The sequence below is a fragment of the Gymnoscopelus braueri genome, assembly GCF_963280865.1.
Source record: "Gymnoscopelus braueri genome assembly, chromosome: 12".
NCBI lineage: Eukaryota > Metazoa > Chordata > Actinopteri > Myctophiformes > Myctophidae > Gymnoscopelus > Gymnoscopelus braueri.
In genome coordinates, this window is record NC_137614.1 from 27,690,200 (window position 1) to 27,711,872 (window position 21,673).

At 38.6% G+C, this 21,673-nt stretch overlaps 2 protein-coding genes across 5 annotated transcripts; both read right to left on the reverse strand.

The window, feature by feature from the left end:
- Nucleotides 1–1,201: 1,201 nt before the first annotated feature.
- On the reverse strand, nt 1,202–10,064 carry tegt (testis enhanced gene transcript (BAX inhibitor 1)). 4 transcript variants are annotated; one of them, XM_080445507.1, is made up of 10 exons: nt 9,947–10,064; nt 9,188–9,295; nt 8,964–9,072; nt 4,958–5,078; nt 4,587–4,635; nt 3,982–4,079; nt 3,041–3,120; nt 2,810–2,910; nt 2,296–2,371; nt 1,202–2,119 (listed from the first exon to the last, which is right to left on the reverse strand). In XM_080445507.1, the coding sequence occupies exons 2-10, from the start codon at nt 9,241–9,243 to the stop codon at nt 2,093–2,095; spliced, it is 717 nt and encodes a 238-aa protein (XP_080301633.1). In that variant the 5' UTR covers nt 9,244–9,295; nt 9,947–10,064; the 3' UTR covers nt 1,202–2,092. The 4 variants fall into 4 exon arrangements, with proteins under 4 accessions (XP_080301633.1, XP_080301635.1, XP_080301632.1 ...); XM_080445509.1 differs by having other exon boundaries at nt 9,188–9,278; nt 9,952–10,059; XM_080445506.1 differs by having other exon boundaries at nt 9,188–9,290; nt 9,940–10,059.
- Nucleotides 10,065–12,032: 1,968 nt separating this feature from the next.
- ctdsp2 (CTD (carboxy-terminal domain, RNA polymerase II, polypeptide A) small phosphatase 2) lies at nt 12,033–21,327 on the reverse strand. The gene is made up of 7 exons (XM_080445505.1): nt 20,682–21,327; nt 17,723–17,874; nt 16,522–16,623; nt 15,843–15,899; nt 14,982–15,074; nt 14,519–14,704; nt 12,033–14,006 (listed from the first exon to the last, which is right to left on the reverse strand). Exons 1-7 carry the CDS (start codon nt 20,740–20,742, stop codon nt 13,881–13,883), a joined length of 777 nt encoding a protein of 258 aa, XP_080301631.1. The 5' UTR covers nt 20,743–21,327; the 3' UTR covers nt 12,033–13,880.
- Between the last annotated feature and the right edge of the window lie 346 nt (nt 21,328–21,673).

The window sequence follows — 21,673 nt, forward strand, 5'->3', positions numbered from 1 at the left end:
TGCAATGAAACAAGGAGCATGGTGGCTCACTGTGTTCAGACACTACAGTGGTTCCCAAACCCTTTAGCTCGAGACCCAAAAGAGAAATGTAATATCTCTCTGTGACACAAACTGAAAATCTACAAGCTCACAATGCGTCACGTTGTGAGCTCGTAGATCGCCTATATTCACTACCTCTTGAACATTCGTTTTTGAATTTATGGAATTTCTTAGATTTTTGCCATTTATATTTGAAATTATTTTTTAAATCTGAATGTCTGAATGTATTTTTAATTCATAGACCCACTGTTTGGGAACCACTGCTCTACATGTTCCAAAACACCTAGGTTCAAATCCCACCAAGTGAGGCCTGCACTACTCATTACTGCAAAGCATCTTTTGAAGACTAACATCCACAGTAACACTAAGGATTGAGGTAAAATACCACAATGTAGAAATACTCTGTTACAAGTAAAAGTCTGGTTTTAAACATTTACTTTTACTAGGTTTTGGCATCAAAATATACTTCCAAAAGTACTCTTTCATTATGCAGAATGCTTTTCAAAATATACAAAAATCTAAAATTGTACTTAAAAGGTAGGGTAAGTGATTTGCGTTGGTTAAAATAATTGTTAAATAGCTCTATATTCTGATAGTACTCATTGATATAGTGTTTGTTCAGTATTAGGAGTCTCCTTGTCTCTCCACCTCTTTATTAAACAGTAAATGCATTTTCGTTTCAGTTTCATTTCCAATTTTATCCAACCAGGACAGAGAACTCAATCAGGATACAGATTAAACAAGTGAAATTGGAAGTGATGACACTGAGAAATGAGCATGCAAAATTGGAACTGGAACACTATACAAATTAAGCTTAAAAATGGGTACTTTCTCCTGATTGGCTGAGATTTTGACACCTACCGAAAAATTTATTTTCTGTTTATTAAAGAGCTGGAGAGACAGGGAGACTCCTGTTACTGAACAAACACTCTATAGCAATGATTACTATCAGAATATAGTGCTTTAACCTTTTAACAAAATACTTTTTGTTTTAACCAAAAAATATCACTTACCCTACCTGTACAGTACTTGAGTAAATGTACTTAGTTACTTTACACAATTACTGTCATTGTAATATCCCAATTTGTCTATTGGTTTTCATTGGCTAACATTACATGAAAAAGCACAAAGGAACAATCAAAGAAATATCAGCTCAGTTGAGCACGTTCAACAAATTTATTTGAGCAAATGTATCAAATTATTAGATTTTCAATAGTACATCAATAAAATAAGTTCTTCACAGTATACAGATCTTCAAAAAATTAAGGTTAACATCACATCATTTGGCAAACTAATATGTAGAGCACAGATATTTTAGACCATTTTAAAGACAAATTTATGTATGGGAGCAATAGGAACAGCTGGCCTGTCTTGGCTTTCCACATTTAAACTATGTATAGATAATGACAAATCGTACACCAGCCAGTCATATATCCCAACCAGGAGAGACTTAACATTTGTCTTCAAGAATTTGCAAATACCAGTAGGATCAGATGAGGCTGACTGCTGGCTTTTACCAGTGTCGTTCTCAAAATGTTGGTCAACACCAAAAAAATAAACTCAGAGGGGTGTTAAATTGGGAATATCATGGGACACGGCATCGTGTTGTGACAACTCCACTGAAGAGATTTGAGGGAAAACTGTATAAATAGGCAAATCAACTGAAATTACATAACTTCAAACAAAAACAATCAGTCTCAAATGCTCAAATAACCTATTTTATGGCACTAAATAACAATATGAAATCCTTAGGAAATGCCGCTTGGCTTGTGGGAGCCTTTTCAAGGCAGCACTCCCCTCTATAGGCCAAGCTTGATCACTGCAGCATTAGTCTACTTTCCATTCACAGCCAAGAAAGGACTAGCATTAGTTTACCATAAAACTTACATTCAACCCTTATTGTAAGTTAATAAATCAAAGAAACTTCAATAATAATAAGAATAATAAGACCACATAGGAGTTCATTTCAAGAATTGATGACAAAGTGAAAGCACCAACAGCATTGCAAATTGTGCCTTTCTCAGATTGTTTTTAATTTGAAACTCCACAAGATCTACTTAGCCTTCTCTTTCTTCTTTTCCTGAAAAACATCACACAAAAAGATAATTTAAATATAAAGACTACCATTACTGCATTACGGTGCAACCAAAGTGACAGGCTGTACCGAGACAAATCTTTGGACAGCATAATAAATTAAAATAAACAATCAAAAGACATTTGCTATCAAAGGAGAGGGTTACAAAATAAACATGGTACCTTCTCATTCATGGCAAGAAGAATCATCAGTTTCCTGAAGATTGTGACAAAATCAAGGAACAGGTCCACGCAGTGCCTTTAGAAGAATAAAACAAAAGTAATGCTTATTTTATACACACATCCACACACCATGATTTACAATATTTCATCATTCACAGTAATACATCTACAATATTAAGGGCCCAGCAGGCTGTAAACTAAAGGTATCATGTTTCTGTCAGTCAAGGACTTAAGTCATAAACTATCACTCAAAAAGTGTTTGCATGTTCAGCCAGTGATGGTTTTGTCACAAAGTAGCTGTCACTGTTTACCACTATACACACAATACAATGACAGCAACACTTCGTATAAAAAAAAAGGTGCACAGCCCAACAGTAGTCTCATTTCATTCTACTGTTTACCACAAGACAAACGTTTTTGTGGAACGAAACTCTTCATTTCCTTATTTCAGTCTGTTGACATATGACATGAGGCTCAAATAACAGGCTCAGCCTGTTACCATGCAAATCCTTACCAGATGTAGTCCTTGTCTCCATTCTCTGCTTTCTCAATGATGAGCTGAGTGTCAAAAAGGACAAATCCGCACATGATGATCAGCCCGAGGTACATGTGTGCCTGTTGGAAAGGAGAACAGATAAAGAGAAAATAAGTTTCAAAGTCACATTCCAGGTTCTTCACACTCAATGTCACTGCAAACAATTCATAAGAATCCACATGTCAAAATGTGAGAGCTCAGTTCAGGTACCTTGAACAGCATGACAGAGCCAAAGAACATATTCATCACAGACATCAGGAACAGCAGGGAGAGGCCAGACATCAGAGTGCCTGAGGATACAAACACAGCATTTCTTTAGGGCAGGCATTGTACGTAGTAAAATACAAAACAGGCATTTGTCATACTTCATTCAGTAAAGCTGGTGCAGTTGTAAGGGGGCGGCAGCATGGTGATGGGCAGTTGTACCCATATGGAATTTCTGGGAACCGATAACTATCTGCTCGTTAATAATACAATAACCTGTCATTCCTATTTTTGGCATTTTAAAACAAGTTCACACTATTACACACAGTTTGTGTAATGAGCGTGAGAAAATATCTACTGTAAAAATCCAGTTTATTTTCGATTGCCAGGTGATGACACATTTTGGATGGGCCCATGTTGTTTTAGCATGAACAGAAACTATGGTTTTGCTAACCAGCCTGCAGCTTACTGTTGATCAAGAATGCTATTGAAGTTTGCATTTGTTTGCAAACTACTTTGGTGACCCTGACGCTCTTGGGAGTTTTCAGAGTGGCATGTCAATCTTACTAAAAATAGCTTTAGTTTTTGAAGGAATAGGTTGTTCCTACATTACTTTCCCAAGCCAAGGAAGGCTCAGTTCAAATTGATATCAACATAGATGACAACTTGTTGCTTCACTCTTGTGCAAGTCTACACCAGCTACATGGTGCACAACTGTAGCCATGAGCTGGACAATGTAGGTAAGGTACAGTATATGCCATTTATATGCAGTCAGAGTGAAACAGGTGGTTGTGCACTAGTTTGTTATATCACCCCCAATAAACAATATTATTGTCTGTAATTAATTATTACATGTTCCCCATTTATCTGTGAATAACATTGGGGGCCATTGCATTGTGTATCCCTAGTGGTTCTAACACAAAAATGGATCAAATAGATGGCTGTACCTCCCAGGAAGAGGTAGCTCCGGCGCTTGGCATAGAGGGCACTGAGAGTGAAGCAAATGAAGATGATGGACGTTCCCAGGAACGCTGTCACTATGATGCTGCAGAGAGAAAACAGAGCAAAGGTCACGCTTGTCCGTAAGCACCAACTATCGGCTTGCAAACAGCATTAAAGTGCTACTGTCAGATAGCTAAAAGGTTGAGGACTAAATGTTTTTAAACTTTAGTGCATTTCAAGAAGATTTTTTTAAATAATAATAAACACACATAGTGTATATATATATATATATATATATATATATATATATATATATATATATATATATATATATATATATATATAATATACACAAACCACACACATACTGTTAAAAGTCATAAATGTACTAATGTAATGTGATGCCCAAAATGACCTGCCTGTTCTAAAAACGAAAAAGGATAAAAAGAAAGGAAAAAGGTAAATTGTTATCTGCTGGCCTAAGTACATATGTGACATTCAAATTGTCTAACCTATAGCCTTAAACTAAAAAGAAATAACTTTCTTTCACACAAGCCTGTTTTGATTCAGTCAGATAACTACTGCTGTACGAAAGTCCACCCAGTCATACCTTGGGTTGATAGCAATAACAAAGTCCATGGCAGGGCCCAGGCCAACACCTGGTGAGAGACAGAAAAAAAGAAACGCTTGTCAGTAAAACTCATATTTTAACAAACATAGCCAATGTTTACATGCTCCCCAATATTAAATAAATAACCTAATTTTGACACTCAATTGTGAGTGTCAAATTGTGAAATTCTGACTTCCACTGCAATATAATTTATTAAGTTAATTCATGTAGGAATATTTATGATGACAATATGAAGATGCAAAAGAGTAACTGTGATATTAGCTATCCTCCAGAATACTGTGTGTGTAGTATCATGCCTAAATGACCATTACAATGTTATTGTTGTTCCAACCAGTTCTATATCAGTTTACCTGTGAAGAAAGCAAAGCCAGCGAGGATGGCCAATCTCTTTTTCTCTGTCTCATAGGTGTGTGGAGTCATGGCCAGCCAGAACATCATCCCCAGAGAACCCAGCAGAGAAAGAATTCCTCCCTGAAAAACATTGACCATTACATGAGCATGTTATTCATGTGAAATATGTGGTCTTTACCTTTTTTGTTGCACAAACTCTTTTGTATTAATTTAACAGCACCTTGAGAACACGTACCTGCTGCTACTTTTTTTTTTTTTACCCCACCTTATGGCAGCTTGTTTATGTACACAACTGCATATGATGCTAATGTTTACAAAATAACATGTACACATCTGCATATTATATTATGCTTATGTTCAAAACATTATGTACATACCTGCTATCACATACGGCATCTGTATGTATACATCCTTTTAGTTTGTTTATTTAACCAGTTTATTTCCCGCGTTTCTCTCTTTTTTCTCTTCTGCTCTTACTCTACTTCTCTCCACGCGGAATACTATAAAATGATGGGACAATAATGATTCGGATTCTCTTTGAGGCTGAAAATTGCTTCTTTGTAGTATGTAAACATCTGTGCGATTCAGAGACAGGTTTTCTGGGTAACCTTAGCTCGCAGGAGAGCAGACGTTGTGCTCCACTTCCAAAATCTCTACTACAAGTTGAAATTGTGCATATCGGTTGTCATGTACGTACATCAAACAAATGCTGATTGGTTGAGAAGGGATGACATCAGGCAGTACTGGGGTTGGATTAACAACTAACAGTGACCCAAAAAAAGACATATACCTGGCTATTTTATTTGGTGGGTTTAACTGGGTTATTTTATTGTCTTAGAATCTTTGTCCAGCCATAAGCCTGCGTATTATTAATGAGGTTTTACCAAAACCACGTTATGTGATTTATACATATTCCACAAAATATAATGCCATGACAGTAGGTCTATGATATGATTATGCCGTTTTAATATTTTCTTTAAAAATTGTGTGAGATTTAAAAAATGTCTTCTGTGATTTAAAACAGGGACCAGTTTCCAGGTTTTATTTTCGGTTTAGTAAATGTAACACTGCCCCCTAGTGCATACATTAACACTGCAGCACAAATTGGCAGGCACCTATGTGAATTTGTTTGCATATGACGTGCATGTTCACAGAATCAGAAGCATGTTTTAGAACTATTTTAGACCTGTAAGTCATCTTGAGTTGGCTGTTGCGATGCCTGCTGTGGCTTAGTGGATAAGAAGACACGCCGTTACACTGCAACAATTACCATTGTAGATGTTTGTGTGTCTGGGACAGGACCAGGTCATCCTGAGGATATGGGTTAAAATAAGAAAGAGACCCAGGAGTGTTGATCCAGTTCAAGTACTAGGTTACTAACTTGTGCCCTAAAGCAATCTGCTCCGTATCACATTCCCTTTCTGGTATGCTTTAACATGCATGTTGTACTTAAGAGGGTGAACTTTTCTTAAACGACAAGTCCAGACTAAATAACATATAGGTTCATTCTCCTATTTGTATTGGTCCAAAATGACTGGCCATGGGGTCCATTTGCAGTCCAGTTTCCCCAGCATAGCATAGAGTGGAGCAAGCATATCTCTACCTATGCTATTTGTTGTCGTCAGAAGTGACTATTTTTTTCATGAATCTGTTATTAGTTGTCATTACACACGCATCCATTGTCCCACACGAGCCGCCGTAGTCTGCTAAACAGATGTTATGCTGTTATGTGTTTTGCCAAGTCCCGGACAAGACGCACTGTGATCAGTGGTGTGTTCTAGATTTTTTTGGAGGGTATACTATAACAATTCCCCCCCAGTTCCTCCCACACGCATGCGCGTATAATTAATTAATGTTAAAAAATTGCATTAATTGCCCCGCACAAACTCGGCCAGGCCCACTCAGGCCCAGTTTCACAGTAACACTGAGTACACTTACAATATGCTTTGTACTGATTTTCTACTGTTTCTAATGTTAATCACCCTGTAACTCAACCACTTCGGAGCTGCTTTTAGCCTTGGATGAATTTTTTTTGTATTACCATAGAAGTGCAAGGATTGTTATAAATAAATGCTGGTTAGGCTTATCAGATATAATAGCAGTGTTAACAGCGAGCCTTCCTGTATCTATTACAGAATAGTATTAACTTGGCATTGAAGACACAAACTGTATTGAAGATTCAAGATTTTGCTGTGCTATGATGCTCAATTTGAATACTACTCAATTCAGTGACCTACGTTCAATGAAGTGAATGGCAGGTCGTTGAAATGTGTGAATTCCTTCGCCAGTAGCCATTAACTATCACCTCAAGATTAGATAGACAATGGACAAAGTTAAAAACTCAACAGCTGTAATCTGATGTTCGTAGCATAAGTTACTGTAGGCCACGAACGTATCTAATCATTAGATTTGAACACAGAGCTATTTTATTATAGTATAAACATCCTGGCAAAGATGTTTACAGTAGGTAAGATAAAACAGGTTCTCAGTGATTAGGTCTTGGGATCTGTTTGATTAAAGAGGAAGCCTCTCTAGATAGAAAACAGTCAGATTGAAGAGATTATGTTGTAACTTGTTACTTAAAATTCTTGTTTGTTAACTGTTGTATATTTATATAAATGTATGCATTTTTACACTCCTTTTAAAGCTCAGGACATACTGAACACGAATTATTAAAGAATATTCCATTTTAGGTTATTGTTTGGCCACAGGAACAAACTGTAGTGTCAGAAATTACCTTCATGCAAATGTGTGTGATAAGCCTAGCAAGACTCGCTGTGCGCTCGGCCGGAGCGGATCAGCTCCACTTTTTGTGAATACTTCTGAAGTTGATCAAATAAAAGACTTGGAGAATAATATCCATCGGATCTCGACTGTGATTGACCAGCACAGTCACTTTGACTGACACTTGTGCCGAACGCTCACCCTAAAACATGATTTACGAGACTGTGGCGGCTCGTGTGGGACAACCAAGGCATGGATGTGTGTGTAATGACAAATAACAGATTCATGATGAAAAAAAAAACACTTTTGACCGCAACAAATAGCATAAATAGCGATATGCTTACGGGCAGTGGTGTGTTCTACCGTGTTACGCTGTATACGCCGTATACAGTGCAGATTTTTGGGAAAAAAGCGTATACAGTCTACTAACCATTTCATCCATTGAAAACGCGCTAGCGTATACCCACGACCACGCGCATCTCGTGCAGGGAATGATTATTGTATACCTCCGAAAAAAACCTAGACCACACCACTGCTTACGGGCTCCGCTCTATGCTATAAGGGACTGCTGTGGAAACTGGACGACACTGCACGACAGGGGCAATTCTGCAAATAGACCCCATGGCCAGTCATTTGGGATCAATATAAGTAGGAAAATGAGAATATATGTTATTTAGTCCGGACTTGTCCTTTAACATACACCCCAACACCGGTTTCTCACAGCCAGTGAGTGAGTGAACTGGAGACAGAATTGTCTCCTGATGTAGTGTCGCCTGTCATTAAGAGGCTACCGATCAAATTAACTAGGCGCATAAACAAATAATGATGACTAACCAACTAATGAATATAAACTAACGAGAGGAGAAGCTTCATTTGTGCACTCACAAACAGTCTCCTTTAGACAATTCCTCCATACACATGCATGCCCAAACACACAGTATGCATGTGACCGTATGACAGGTCTCCCTTGAATAAGAGACCTAGTCCATTCCTTTAGTAAAAACAACCACTAGATGGGAGTCTCACTATACTGCTTGAACAATCCTGAAATATACAAAGTAATGAGGGTCTCATTATGCATTGGAGGACAGCATTTTAATGACTTTATCTCACTCGTCGCTTGTATGTCAGGATGAGGATGACATACACAAAAAACTTAATCCAACTTCAAAATATCTTCACATCTTACTATGTATTTCATTTCATGCCATGTTATATAAATACTTCCAAATACTTGGAAGGGGAATTCCAAGTCCTGTTGTGCTATGATATCAATCTTACCTGAAAGAGACGAGTGACAACATGCACATAGGAGCCGGCTCCAGCCACGAACATGCACACTGCCAGACTGGAGTACACATTCTTCAGGTGCACCTGGGTAGAATGAGGGCTGGAAACAAAGCATGCGGGACAAGGTATGCCTGTAAATAACTAGGAGGAAATTAATGCGGATCTCTGGTTGATCAAGTGCGTAGATGGCCAGTTACACTTTGCAACATACATACATTTGGGAGAACTTGAAGAGAGCATCAAAGTTGATGTTGCGGTCGAACACGTTCATGTTGGAACCCGGGCACTGAGATCCGTATAGATTTACTTTTGATTCAGCTATCCTGAGGAGGGAGAACAGATTACACGCCATTGGTAGATTATTAACAGTTGCGTCTTAATGTTTACAAGACTTGCAGCTATAACGTAACTGAGATCAAAGTAACACTTTGTGGCCGCAACTCTGCCTGTAGCTACAGAACTGAGTTTTCTTATGACACAGTGTCGCAACTCCACTGACAGATAAACCAACCCGATCTCCAGAGGACAGATCAGGCTGGATAAACACAGCCAGGTTATTATATCAGACTGACACGGGTAGAAGTACCTGGATGGGAGTTTGCAATCTTAAACAACGGCTAAAACAACGTCAAGCGTTAACTGTTTTGATTGTCGGACTGCTAACAACAAGCTTACTGGCAACATTACGTTACGTAAAAATGTGTTTGCTAGCTAGCTATGATTAAACATTGACCATTAAGAAACATTTATCAAGATGTCACGAAAAGACGAAATGTTATATTAATGGCGCACGAGAGATCGAAAGTGCTAAGCTAACGCTAAGAGCCAACGTTAGCTGAAAGGCTAGGAAGCTAGCCAGCTAACGTCTAGTAATGTGTCATCATAACCGTTCGACGTGTCTTTTATTCGTCGATAAACGATACAACTACAAGCTATGTGAAATAAGGCATACGTGAAATGTTGTGACAACTTACTCAACGCTAGGCTCTCCTCCTCACCTATATGTTTCAGTCTGTTGCAGTTTTAATTTGCTTTCTTCTTCCTGCTTTACTGTGTTGTTTCTTCTTGGGGGAAAATAGTAACGTAAGAGCCTGGTATGACGATGACGTCATATAAGGAACGCCCATAAATACGTACGAGGTTTATATGTATGCAAAACTGAAATACACTTTGTTTGTGTTATATTTATTGGACATTTCTCTAATAATGGATTAGATATTATGTGTAAAATGTAATGTTACTATAAATAATAATAATAATAATAATAATAATGATGATAATAATAATGATGATAATAATAACAACAATAATAATAATGATAATAATAAAAATTTAAAATACAATATTACATTTAAAATTTTAAATGATGAAATAACCAAATCAGTCAAAGGTGTGTGTGTGTGTGTGTGTGTGTGTGTGTGTGTGTGTGTGTGTGTGTGTGTGTGTGTGTGTGTGTGTGCGTGTGCGTGTGCGTGTGCGTGCACGTGTGTGGTATTTAAACGGCATCTATCTATCTATAGTATCTATCCATCATCGGCACAGTGTAATAATCTTTGAATTAATGATTTAACAAGTTTAAGTTTCATTATTTGGCGTTGAACGGTTCTAGGGTGACGCATATATAAATGACACTTCCTGGTGTATCCCATCGCAGAGACGGTATTCTGCTGGTTGGTACACCTAAAATGGCTGCCGTAGTCATGTTTCATGTTGTGGCTGTTGAGCTTTAAAGGTTCACGAGCGCTCTGTGAATTCGTGGGGTTTTAGAAAGTCTTTATTGGATTCTCACTATGACGACTTTATTAGCAGAGTAGAACGCAACTCCTCGGGCTCATTCTAGAGGAGTTCCAGCCACTAAATCTTTCTGCCCGATTGGTAAACTGCAGACACCCTGTCAGCCTCAGGCAGTGGTGGACAAGTAGCCTACTTCTCAACTACAAGTGAAAGTTTCTCTGTCAAAGAAGTTGTACATAAGTTAAAGTATTGGAGTACTTGCTTTTAAATTTACTTAAGTATTGAAAAATACAAATTACAAAGTACATTTTCTTTTTAATATCAATGTATTGAAATTTACACATTTACCCCAAAAATGCTAAGATTTTTCAGACAATTTCAACAAATATCATTTGTGAAAATACAAGCTCATAACACTTAAGCACACTCATAGATCTGTTATTTTCACTATATTTGAAATAGGACTTAAGTGGTTAATATTTAGTATAACAAAATACTCAAGTAAAATGTATGATCTGTGTTACTGTTATGGTATATCCAGGACTAAAAGTATCGTTTCAAACACTCATGGCATTTCTATGATATTCCATTTTAATTGGTAAACACTTGAAGGTTTGTATTTAGAACTGAGTTTGACCTTTGGTCAAGTACTGTAAGCTAGGGAGAGATGTCACCCAACTTTGTGTGGGCTCAGCTGTAATGCATTAGTTCAGAGTTCCTGGCCATTGTGCTACACTAGAGAGTCCAGGTAAGAGGTGAGAGGCCAAACAGTCGTTCTGATAAACTTTTTGTTCCTTGGTTCAGAGGCATTGACACCCTCTGTCTTGTCTTGATCATCAGAAGAAGTCTTTTGTATTCATTTGAACTAATAAGAGTAATCATTGGACCAATATACGACACTGTCCACTGCTGCCTTTGGGATATGGGAGATTTTGCATTTGAATTGAGTTGGTTTTTATGGCAGAAATGAGAAAATAAACGTGTAAACTTACCTGAATATCATGAAACTGGCTGTCAAACAAGATATCAGTTTGTCACCTAAATAAAACATTTTTGTGTTTCTGACACAAACACTAACAACTCATGTCCTTTTGTAAAAATACTGAAGGCAAGCAAGTGGACACAGGATTGAATCATAAAAACACTTGTTTAGTGTAGCCTAACTAGTAAAGGTGAAGTTGTTAATCTAATGTAACTGAACTACACAGTAGAAATTAATGAAAATTATTTGATGCAGCACACCACAATTTGCCCGTCTTTAAAAAATATCCCCACTATTCTCGTCATTCTCACAAAAATGCCTATTGGAAGAAATACACAATGACATTAAAATTAATCATTTTTAATTTTAGCACCTTTTCAGAAATGAATTTGATTTGGTATGAGAAGATGCACAAATGATTCATTTATTTTGATAAACACTAATCGACAGATCTTCACTGTCTGAACAAATACTTTTGGTCAGATGAGATTATTGAAAGTAAATTTTCTTTTTCTTTTTTTTCATGTCAGTTGTCAACATACAGGCAATAATTGCACAACACATTACATCATTGAATAAGTTTGACAAAGGAATCAATCCCACTTATCCTCAGTTTTTATGAAAAGTCAGATGGCATACAAATGGAGATTTTGAGGTTTCAAATTAACTTTTGTCAAAATCCCAAATCTTTTAAACTGAAGTTTGTTAAATGTTTACAGTTGGTGCTTTCCTTTGACATAAATTACTTGAAGGCACAAACAAAACTGGATTGTTAGTTAAACACCAGGCCAGTAACAAAGTATAGGCAAACAGATTATACAACAAAATGTTTGGCAGTAAAGAGATACTGAACAATACAATTTTTGGCCAATAAATACACAAAACACTCAAACAGTAAAAAATATTCATCATATATGATGATATTTTCAAGTGTTGCACTGCAAGTACCACAACTGCATGATATTACACTTGACCGGACAGTGTTTTCTCACGCTCAGCATGACATATTACAATGTATAGGCCTCATGTCTCTGCCTAGGCAGAACACTGTTTTGCTAAATTTATACTCTGTCGTATGACAGCGTCGTACTGAAAATAGCACATCTACAAGCTCAATGTGTTGTGAGCTATTTCTGGAACGTGACAACGACAAAGTATAAATAAGGCTTTTCTCTGTCCGAAGTTCGAAGGCACAGTTGTTACTTTTAGCACTGTCAATACAAAACAACAAGTGCAAGTTTTGTCATTTAGTACTAATGAAAGAAAAAGTACATAAGGATTTGACATAACCTTGACTGAAACGTGGCATTTACGACCATCTTATGTGCCACCAATGCATTCCAGTGTCTGCTTTCAAATGACCATAGAGGAATTCCAAAAGTAAGAGTTCAGCTGCAATCACTTCACTCCTAGCCAATGTAATCAAATATTAATCTGACTGCTTCAATGATACTGTATATGTTATAGAGAAATGATTATCTTTACAATACAGCACAAAGAAGCAAAATAGACTTTGTTTTGCTGCTCATTTATAGATAAGACGAATGTCTAGATCTGCTGTATGAAATTACTGACTGGCTGCACAAGAGGTATTGGCTATGTAAATACAGAAGAGGATTGCATAGATGAACTATGTTTAGCTTTAAAAATAGATTTTGTTATAAAATCAAACTAGAAAAGGTAACATAAAAATTGTATAAAAAAACGGTTGAAAATAAAAGAATGAGCTGATGTATTGTATTGTTTTGTTCCTTAAAAGGCACAACGATATAACAATGTTCCAGAATCAGGGCAGGAAGGCTTCTGCTTTGGCAAAATAACCACTTTAATATTCATATTCACTGGAGTGATTGTTAGTGGACTACTTTGGTTGTTGTACCCCATGTCCCCAACCCTTCTGGCAGTGCTTCCAAAAAGGACTCTATTCTGAGCAATGAGGTTCAGAGAGATGGCCTCAGCCTGCACTTTGCATTAAACCAATGACAACATTGGTAAGTTCTCCATAAATTGAATTGTCCTAGTCCTACACTGACACACACAAAAAAAGAAAAGGAAAAAAGAAAATTAAACTTTGAGGCATGGACACTAACTCAAGGTCTGGAAAACCGACCCAGTGTCTTTTCTCTACATGTGGGGGATATTGTAGCGTAGGAGTATTCCAGAGCTGAATGGGGCCCTCCCAGGTTAAAGAGCTACGGTCCTCGTAGCTGATCCAGCCGGGTGTAAACATTATCAGCTTGACTCAGGTCCTCAAACACAGGCAGAAGGTTGAGCAGCTCAGCGTCATCCACATCATCAAACCATGACACCACAGGAACCTGATTGGAAACGATCAAACATTCACATATAAATAAACCACTGGATCCCATTCACAATCACAACAGGCATTAAAATCCCCAAATTCAACTTGCACCTTAATTATGTGCAGATAGTTTAGAACCGCCCATAAAATACTGTAGTTGTAAATACACCACTAAAAATATTGGAAAGGTGTCAGATTCAAATAAGTGCTTAACCTTTAATAAGGTTTTTTTTTTCTGGGGGGGGTGTTACAGTTCTTTATGCCAATGGTTTAGTCTTTTATTGTGTGTGTTTTTTTATTATTATTACTTTTAGCACTTTAAATGTCAAATGTAAAGTCTATTAGAAATAAAATATTGTTTTGGAATATCCCAAAATAGTTATAATTATTTGGTGTAAACTTGGTGCTACACACTAAAAGTGACTCATAAAATGTAATGTTAAATATTATCATTTTCAGATCAAATTAACATTGTCTGCCCTGATTAAGGAGGCAGATGGCAGTTTGCAGAAATACAACACAACTCACAGCATTCTCAGGGTGAAAGATGTAGGAGGCCGGAGAATTGTCCAAGATTAGGGTTTTGTGGAGGTCTCTACCCAACCTGCTCAAGTCCTTGACATAGCAGCCCTGGTGGAAGACGCAAGACTCTCGGAATAACCGGGTCCGGAACACACCGCACTGGTCCAGCAGGTCAGTCACTGGATCTGCATACTAACAGAGAGGCAAGCAGAAACCAAAATGAAGGGAAGACCGAAGCATTGTATGCTTGCTCTAATAGGAAATAGGTAAGCTAGAAATTGTTTAACAAGTCTCTAAAGTAAAATAAAAAAGGAATAAATAATGCATGTAATTATAATGGAGGTGATTACTGAGGTGACTGTAATTGCAGTAACAGAACATTTAATAGCAAACAAGGGGGGTAAACGTTTTTTCAGGGTCTGCAATAGAAGATATAGAAGCAAAGAAATTGATTTGAGGATTTATGTACCTTGGCAAGACTGGCTGTGAACAGAACACATTCAAACATCTCTCCCATTCTCTGTAGGAATTCGTCCACATATGGCCTCTTCAGTACATACACCTGTGCAAAGACGGTTGTAAGCAAACAACTTGACCCATCGATACACGTTTTCATGCACAATGCTGTCATCAACTATCATTTAACTTACATTTTTCCACATTTGCATAATGAACTTCTTTACAATGTCTGTCCATCAATCAGGTGCTATCAGCCAGTTCCTGAAACAAGTAATCAAGAATAGGCCGTGCTGGTGTTAACCAGCCTATCCTGGATTACTTGAACCAGGCAGAGGCCCAAAAAAGAGGAGTCCACAACAGCATGGGTGGTCCAAGGCATCACGTTACGAGTTAAATACATTTCCACATGTCGAATAGTCAACAGATCTATGCTCGAGTTGAATTAAAGGATCCACTACACTTTGCTGGTTAGGCATCTTTTTTTCCCTTCAACATCTTCTATACATAGGTGGTTATAAATATTTCATAACTTATACATGCAGTTTTCGAGGACAAGGCTGAAATTTCTTCATTTCCTGTGATGCTTTTGCCTTCCATTAAACTTCCCTGTTCAAATCAACATCTGGCCAGCAGAGGGCTCTTAGCACCCATAATAACAAAACCTGGCTGATCAGCGACAAGACCCATCCCTTTTTAGCTCAGCAACCGCTGCAAACACATCAACATAGTACATACACAAACACAACCCCTACCGCCCCAACCCCAACACCCCCCCCCCCCACACACACACACACACACACACACACACACACACACACACACACACACACACACACACACACACACACACACACACACACACACACTCTACCTGGTGTGTGGTCCCTTCTATCTCCACAGGCACGATGAAGTCTGCATTACTAATAGGCTGGAGAGAGAACACAGAGGGAGATGGTTGGCATGCTCACTCACATGAGCTGCGCTGTGTACGTTCACATGGCATTACATAACTGAACACTGAAGAACATGAACTCCATGCTGCTACCATAAATCACAGTACACAGTCTACATAAACAATATCATTCACTTGATGTTCCCCAAACATTTTAAGTGAACTAGAAAAGAAAATTAAAACAGATTGACAAAACAATCAGCACAGGACCAGTCCCACCATTACACACACAGTGCATATACACAATATAATTAACCAGAAGTTTTTGTGAATTAAAGGAAGCTCTTGTGTCCACTGAGATAAATAGCAGCATTTAAGTTAAAGGGCAAAACAGTACTTAAGGTGATGTAGCCGTAGCACAAAAACCTAGGAAAATGACACTGACATCACAGCATAACCTGTTGTGGTCAGACTACATTTAAGCCTGCTTTATGCTTCAGCGACAAAGTGTCACGTGATGTGTCACTCGACAAAAATTATGTTTTCAACCCAAAAGAAAATGTGTTGACACGTTATATGACACTTTTTCCAGTTGAAAATACTTTGGTTTGTTTGTAGACAGACGAGCATAAATCATGCTTTAGACTGTGTCTGGCACCTTGAAAGAGCTGTGCACCAGGGTTTCATCCAGGTCTATAACCACACAGATCTTCCCCTGGTCCTGGGCAATCACCTCAGGCAGTAGGCAGGGCTCCAACTCCTGTGGAGATGAAGAAAAACACACAATGAACAACTTTATTCATTTTACACATCTTTTAAACATAATTTGTGTGTGCTGAAAAGAATACAGAATATCCTTATAGCCCAGTGATTTAAGGAAGCAGGGAACGAGGGGTTCACAGCCTCATGTATATCAAGTGCCGTAACGGAATAAATATGATGCATTTCTGTATACGACCATATGCCATGCATCATGAGGATAACAGCCAGCATGTCTAGTGTTTTACCTTTGACCTTCTCTTAGCTATGCCCTAATGTTAGCTCAACAAGGAAAAGAAAAGAAAAATAGATGATGTATCATAAGCAACTCATCAATGAAGCCTGTTATGATAGATAACAATAATGTACACTTTGAATGAGCAACACCATTATTTGATAATACATCATAGTTCACTAGCAGTGAGCTCCATACAGTAGGACCCCATAGGCCGCCAATGATAAATTCCATTTAAGTCGTTTCAGTCAGACCGGGCAAGACAATGGCCAGACCCCACAGATGCTGCTTCCTGTTTGCTCCTGTTGCTTGAGGACACTCCTCAAAATGAACAAACATGGCATCTCATTAAAACACCCCTTCCATGGTGTTGGGAGTCCTAACCAGGTTGACAGCGTTGTCAGCCATGAGTAGCACCTCCCTAAGCTTTTGCTCTCCACCTCAGCAATTACAAGGCACATAATACAGCATTCTTCTCTGTCTGCTTAAAAGGATTGCAAGTCGCTCAGCTGTTCCCATCTTCCATAGAGGCTTAAATGGGAACATCAAAGCAATTATATATCCACAGACAGTTGTGATAAGCGAGATGTTCAGAACAGGTAGTTATGTTGTAGTTATACAAAATAAATAGTGCTTTTCAAGCTGTAAGGAATTCTTGTAGATGATGTTCTTGTAGTATTCCTCAAGACGGGCAAACTAACCAGTGCACATTTTTATGTTTAGTTCGAAGAAGTCCTTTACCTGCTAGGATGAGTGTGGATTTTAACAACATGTAACTGTATGTGTGCCTTGCATCAGCTAGCAATCACGTTTTTCAGACTGTTTACAGGGGTATAAATCCTTCCTAGCATAAGAATGATGTTACCTTGACAACCATGCCATTTTCCTGCGACTCCAGCAAGGCATGCTGGGAAGGTGGTAGTGGTTTGGGGCCATCCTGCGCTTGGAGGCAACAGAAGAGCGCTTTGAAGATGTTACAACTCCTAGGCTGTTTCAGGGAAGACCGGCTCACCTTGCCTGTTAAATGAGGAGAAAGAGAGACTTTCATGAGCAAAACTAACTACAACTGCATGCTTTCAACATGTGGGCACTATACATGACGTGGGGGCTTAATTACAGACCAAACATGCATTGCGACTTCAATTTTTTCATACAAAAACAATGCAGACTGCAAAGCCGGAGATGAAAGAAGTTAGGAATCTTAGATAAATCAATACAAAATATTGATTCCTTGGAAAATTTGAATCATCGCGAGATATTGGTTGCTTGCAGTACACGTGTAGAATGAGCTTCCCTCTCCTCAAGGCATAATCCATCAGTCTACAGGGATGGCACAGCCTGCACATGAAATCTGTTTTTAATGAGCCCGACTCTACTGCTGTTGTTGCTGCTGCTGGAAACGGCTGCCTGGTACATGTTATATAATCACAGAGGGCGGGAAAACCCACACTTTTCAGCAATACCTTCAGCAGAAAACACAGACAGAAAACATTCCAACCATTTTAAACTCCCAAGACCGAACTGGTGTTGCCTGGCAGGCTGAAGCTAGCTAGAATAGCCAATCAGTCAGTCAGGCAGTCAGTCACACCTCAGTGCTCTGTGCAAGTCTTTGATCAGTCACTGCAAAGACAGGCACCCTGGCCCTGCACAAGACTTGTGCCATAGACTGAAGTATGATTTATACTTTATCATGCAAATGGTGTTGCGCGTTGAAAATATCCTATCTACAAACTCACAACGCTTATAGATCTGCTATTTTTGGCGCACGACACTGTCATACGACGGAGCATAAATTAGGCATCAGAATGGGAAAAACATTCTTGACAGGACTCAGCTATGCAAGTCCTCTCTACTAAGCGTTGCATGTGAGGACATGCACATGAGAGTATATTTTGAACAGAATCATATACCATGGTACAGTCAAGTGACTAAAGCCTAGAAACCATGGGTTTATATAATCCATCTACTGTATGTTATCAAATCTTGCCCCATTTATTTTCTAGCAATGTTGGTAGCCCTGTGTGCTGATGCTTGGCTCATTATAGCCTACTTTTTTTCTGGAGTCATAACACAACCATGTTATACAACAGACAAATAATATTGGACCTTGATGTGGACACTATGAGAGTAGTAGTGCTTTAATGTCTAGCCTACTGCCTCTGTTAGAAAATAATAGTTGTTTTCTGCATTAAACCTTGCCTTCAGCCACCGTAGACTATATCCTATGGATGTGATTTCCAATGGCTTGTCACAGCATTATTCTACTGATTCCAATGGGGGGGGGGGGCAATGGCATAACACATACCCCATGTGATACCCCATAGAACACATCTTCATGAAAATGTACATAAAACCAGCTGTAAGCATATTTATAATTGTTATTAAAAACAAATGAATCAAGTCACTCAACCAAGCAAAGGAAAAAATAGTAAATGAATGCAAATGGGTGAAAAACAAACAAATTGGTGCTCAGTCCCAAAAAATTAATAAATAAATAAATTGGGGCATCCTTGCAATAAATCATAATATAATTATAATCATACTAATACATTACGCTCGACGTTATCAATCATGGACGGAACACAATCAGTTGGCAAAAAATCCTTTCGAGCGAGGGGGAAACGAGCAAAAAATAAAATACTGAATCTTTGAAACCGCGCTACAATGGGCGGCAGGAGGAGGGCGTGTGCAGAGGGGTGTGTTTGTGCATTCCACTGTCAATACCGCGGCACCTGGTGTTTCTATGGCTGTTCACTTCATGTCTTTCCCCCTTTAATCCAAAAAGCAATCCAGACTAGGTTTATTCCCTATATACGGTTTATATATAACACATCTGCAATACATGCAATTATATGTCACGTAATATCTTCTGTCCATTTTCCCCCCAACATAAAATAAGATCAGAGACGTTGAAATAGTACTGTAGCCTTCCATTCCCACTACGCGCACTCATCTGCCCCCCCCCCCTTCCAAAGGCTCTGAACAAAACAACATAGCTTACTGTAGCTACAGCGGCCGTGATGACAAACGTGATCATAGCCTACTGTACCTCGTAGTATAAGGAATGTGCCAAACAGCTTGGAATCAGATAAACACGAGAAGTTTATTTTAGACACAAAGATTGTTATCGTCGAATAGCAGTTGTACACGCTAAACAGACACAATGCCAAATCTTAGGCAACAACGATGTAAATATAGACTAATAAGAGAACCGAAATCAAAAACAAAAATTGGATCAGCAATTATAGCCAAGCTCTGTGGCTGGCATTCATGGAAACGTAAAGGGAGGCTATTGATATGAAAATGATCCTCGATCCGATTCCACCTAAATGATCATTTATAGAAAATGTTGGGGGGAAAAACACTTAAATCGCCTTACGGCTATCAACTTCGTCAAAATATAACAAAGACTTCGTTATAACTAGATTCTATTCAAATAGGGAGCGATTTTATTCCAACAGTTGCGTGGATCTCTGCAGGTGTTGTTCTGCACTCCTCAAGTCCATTCCTAGATCAGCAAAACGTTCATTACCGCAAAACATAGTACCTATATTTCACATATCTTTGTATTTTTACACCGATTCTGTCAAAATATCACAGATCAATTTCATTAGGGGCCAAAAACAGCAGAGCAATGCGCTTTGAGGTGATCGTCCGCAGCGCTGAACTGTCAAATGGGCGCACTGGGCTTTTTTATAACCAACGCTCAATAAAGAAATAGAGTTCCAACATTTATACATATTCACTTGTAGTTGTTTTTTTTAACGTTAGATTGGTAAACAATAACGCAGACTAGGAATTAAACATGTATAAACTCGTCGTACCTGTTTTCGGTGACACTTGAACGTCTTCTTTCTGCACTTGGGTGATAATAGAACTTTCCATCTGACAATCACAGAGCCCTCGAGATCGAATCCTGTCCCCGAACGCTGCAGAGGAGCCTTCATTAGGGTTTATTGACAAGTTACTCAAATACTGCCGAGATTAACTGTCATCCGTAAGGCGCGCGTTACAATCCGGATGAGAATGAGAAAATATCGGTTTACAAATGTTTCTTCTCGTCTCGTCCGCCGGGGAGGGGCAATGCAAGGCACTTGGTGGATGTTTTGAAGGCTATTTTGCTGCTGCGTCTCAGGTTGACTTTATTGCTAGTAATATTAAACGAACATCCCCCTCCTGCCGCCTCACTTTAACGCCAGCGACAACATGGAGAATCCAGGCGAAAGGAGGAAAACAACCGAGGAAATGGGGCAAGGGGGGGGCGGTTTCAAGTTCCCCTTACTACAGATAAACAACCTCGCCAAATAGCTCACGGAGAGTGACGAAAAAGACCACAAACACTCCGAATACTTCAAATACTACAAATACAGTCGACTGGCGTTTCTGATGCTAAAGCGATTCCGCATATCGTTTCGTCTAAAAACGTTAGTTTTATTATTATCTGAGGCTTTGTTTTTCTTCGGCTGGGACTCCGCGGGCGCCTGGAAACCGTCGCCCGCCTCCGATTGGACGTTTGCAAAGTGGGCGTTGCAAAGGCATTCCTCTCTATTCTACACGCTCCACACTGAACACATTCCAGCGCTGCTTTGACATAAGGCGAGTATAGGGACCATTATAGTTTTATTATGGCAATCACCAGTAGTGGGAAAAGTACTCAAATGTTTAACGTAAGTAAAAGTATCAATACTGCAATGTAGAAATACTCTGTTTACAAGTAAAAGTCCGGAGTTCAAAATGTACTTGAGTAAAAGTACAAAAGTATTGGTATCAAAATGTACTTAAGGTACCAAAAGTAGAAAGTACTCATTATGCAGAA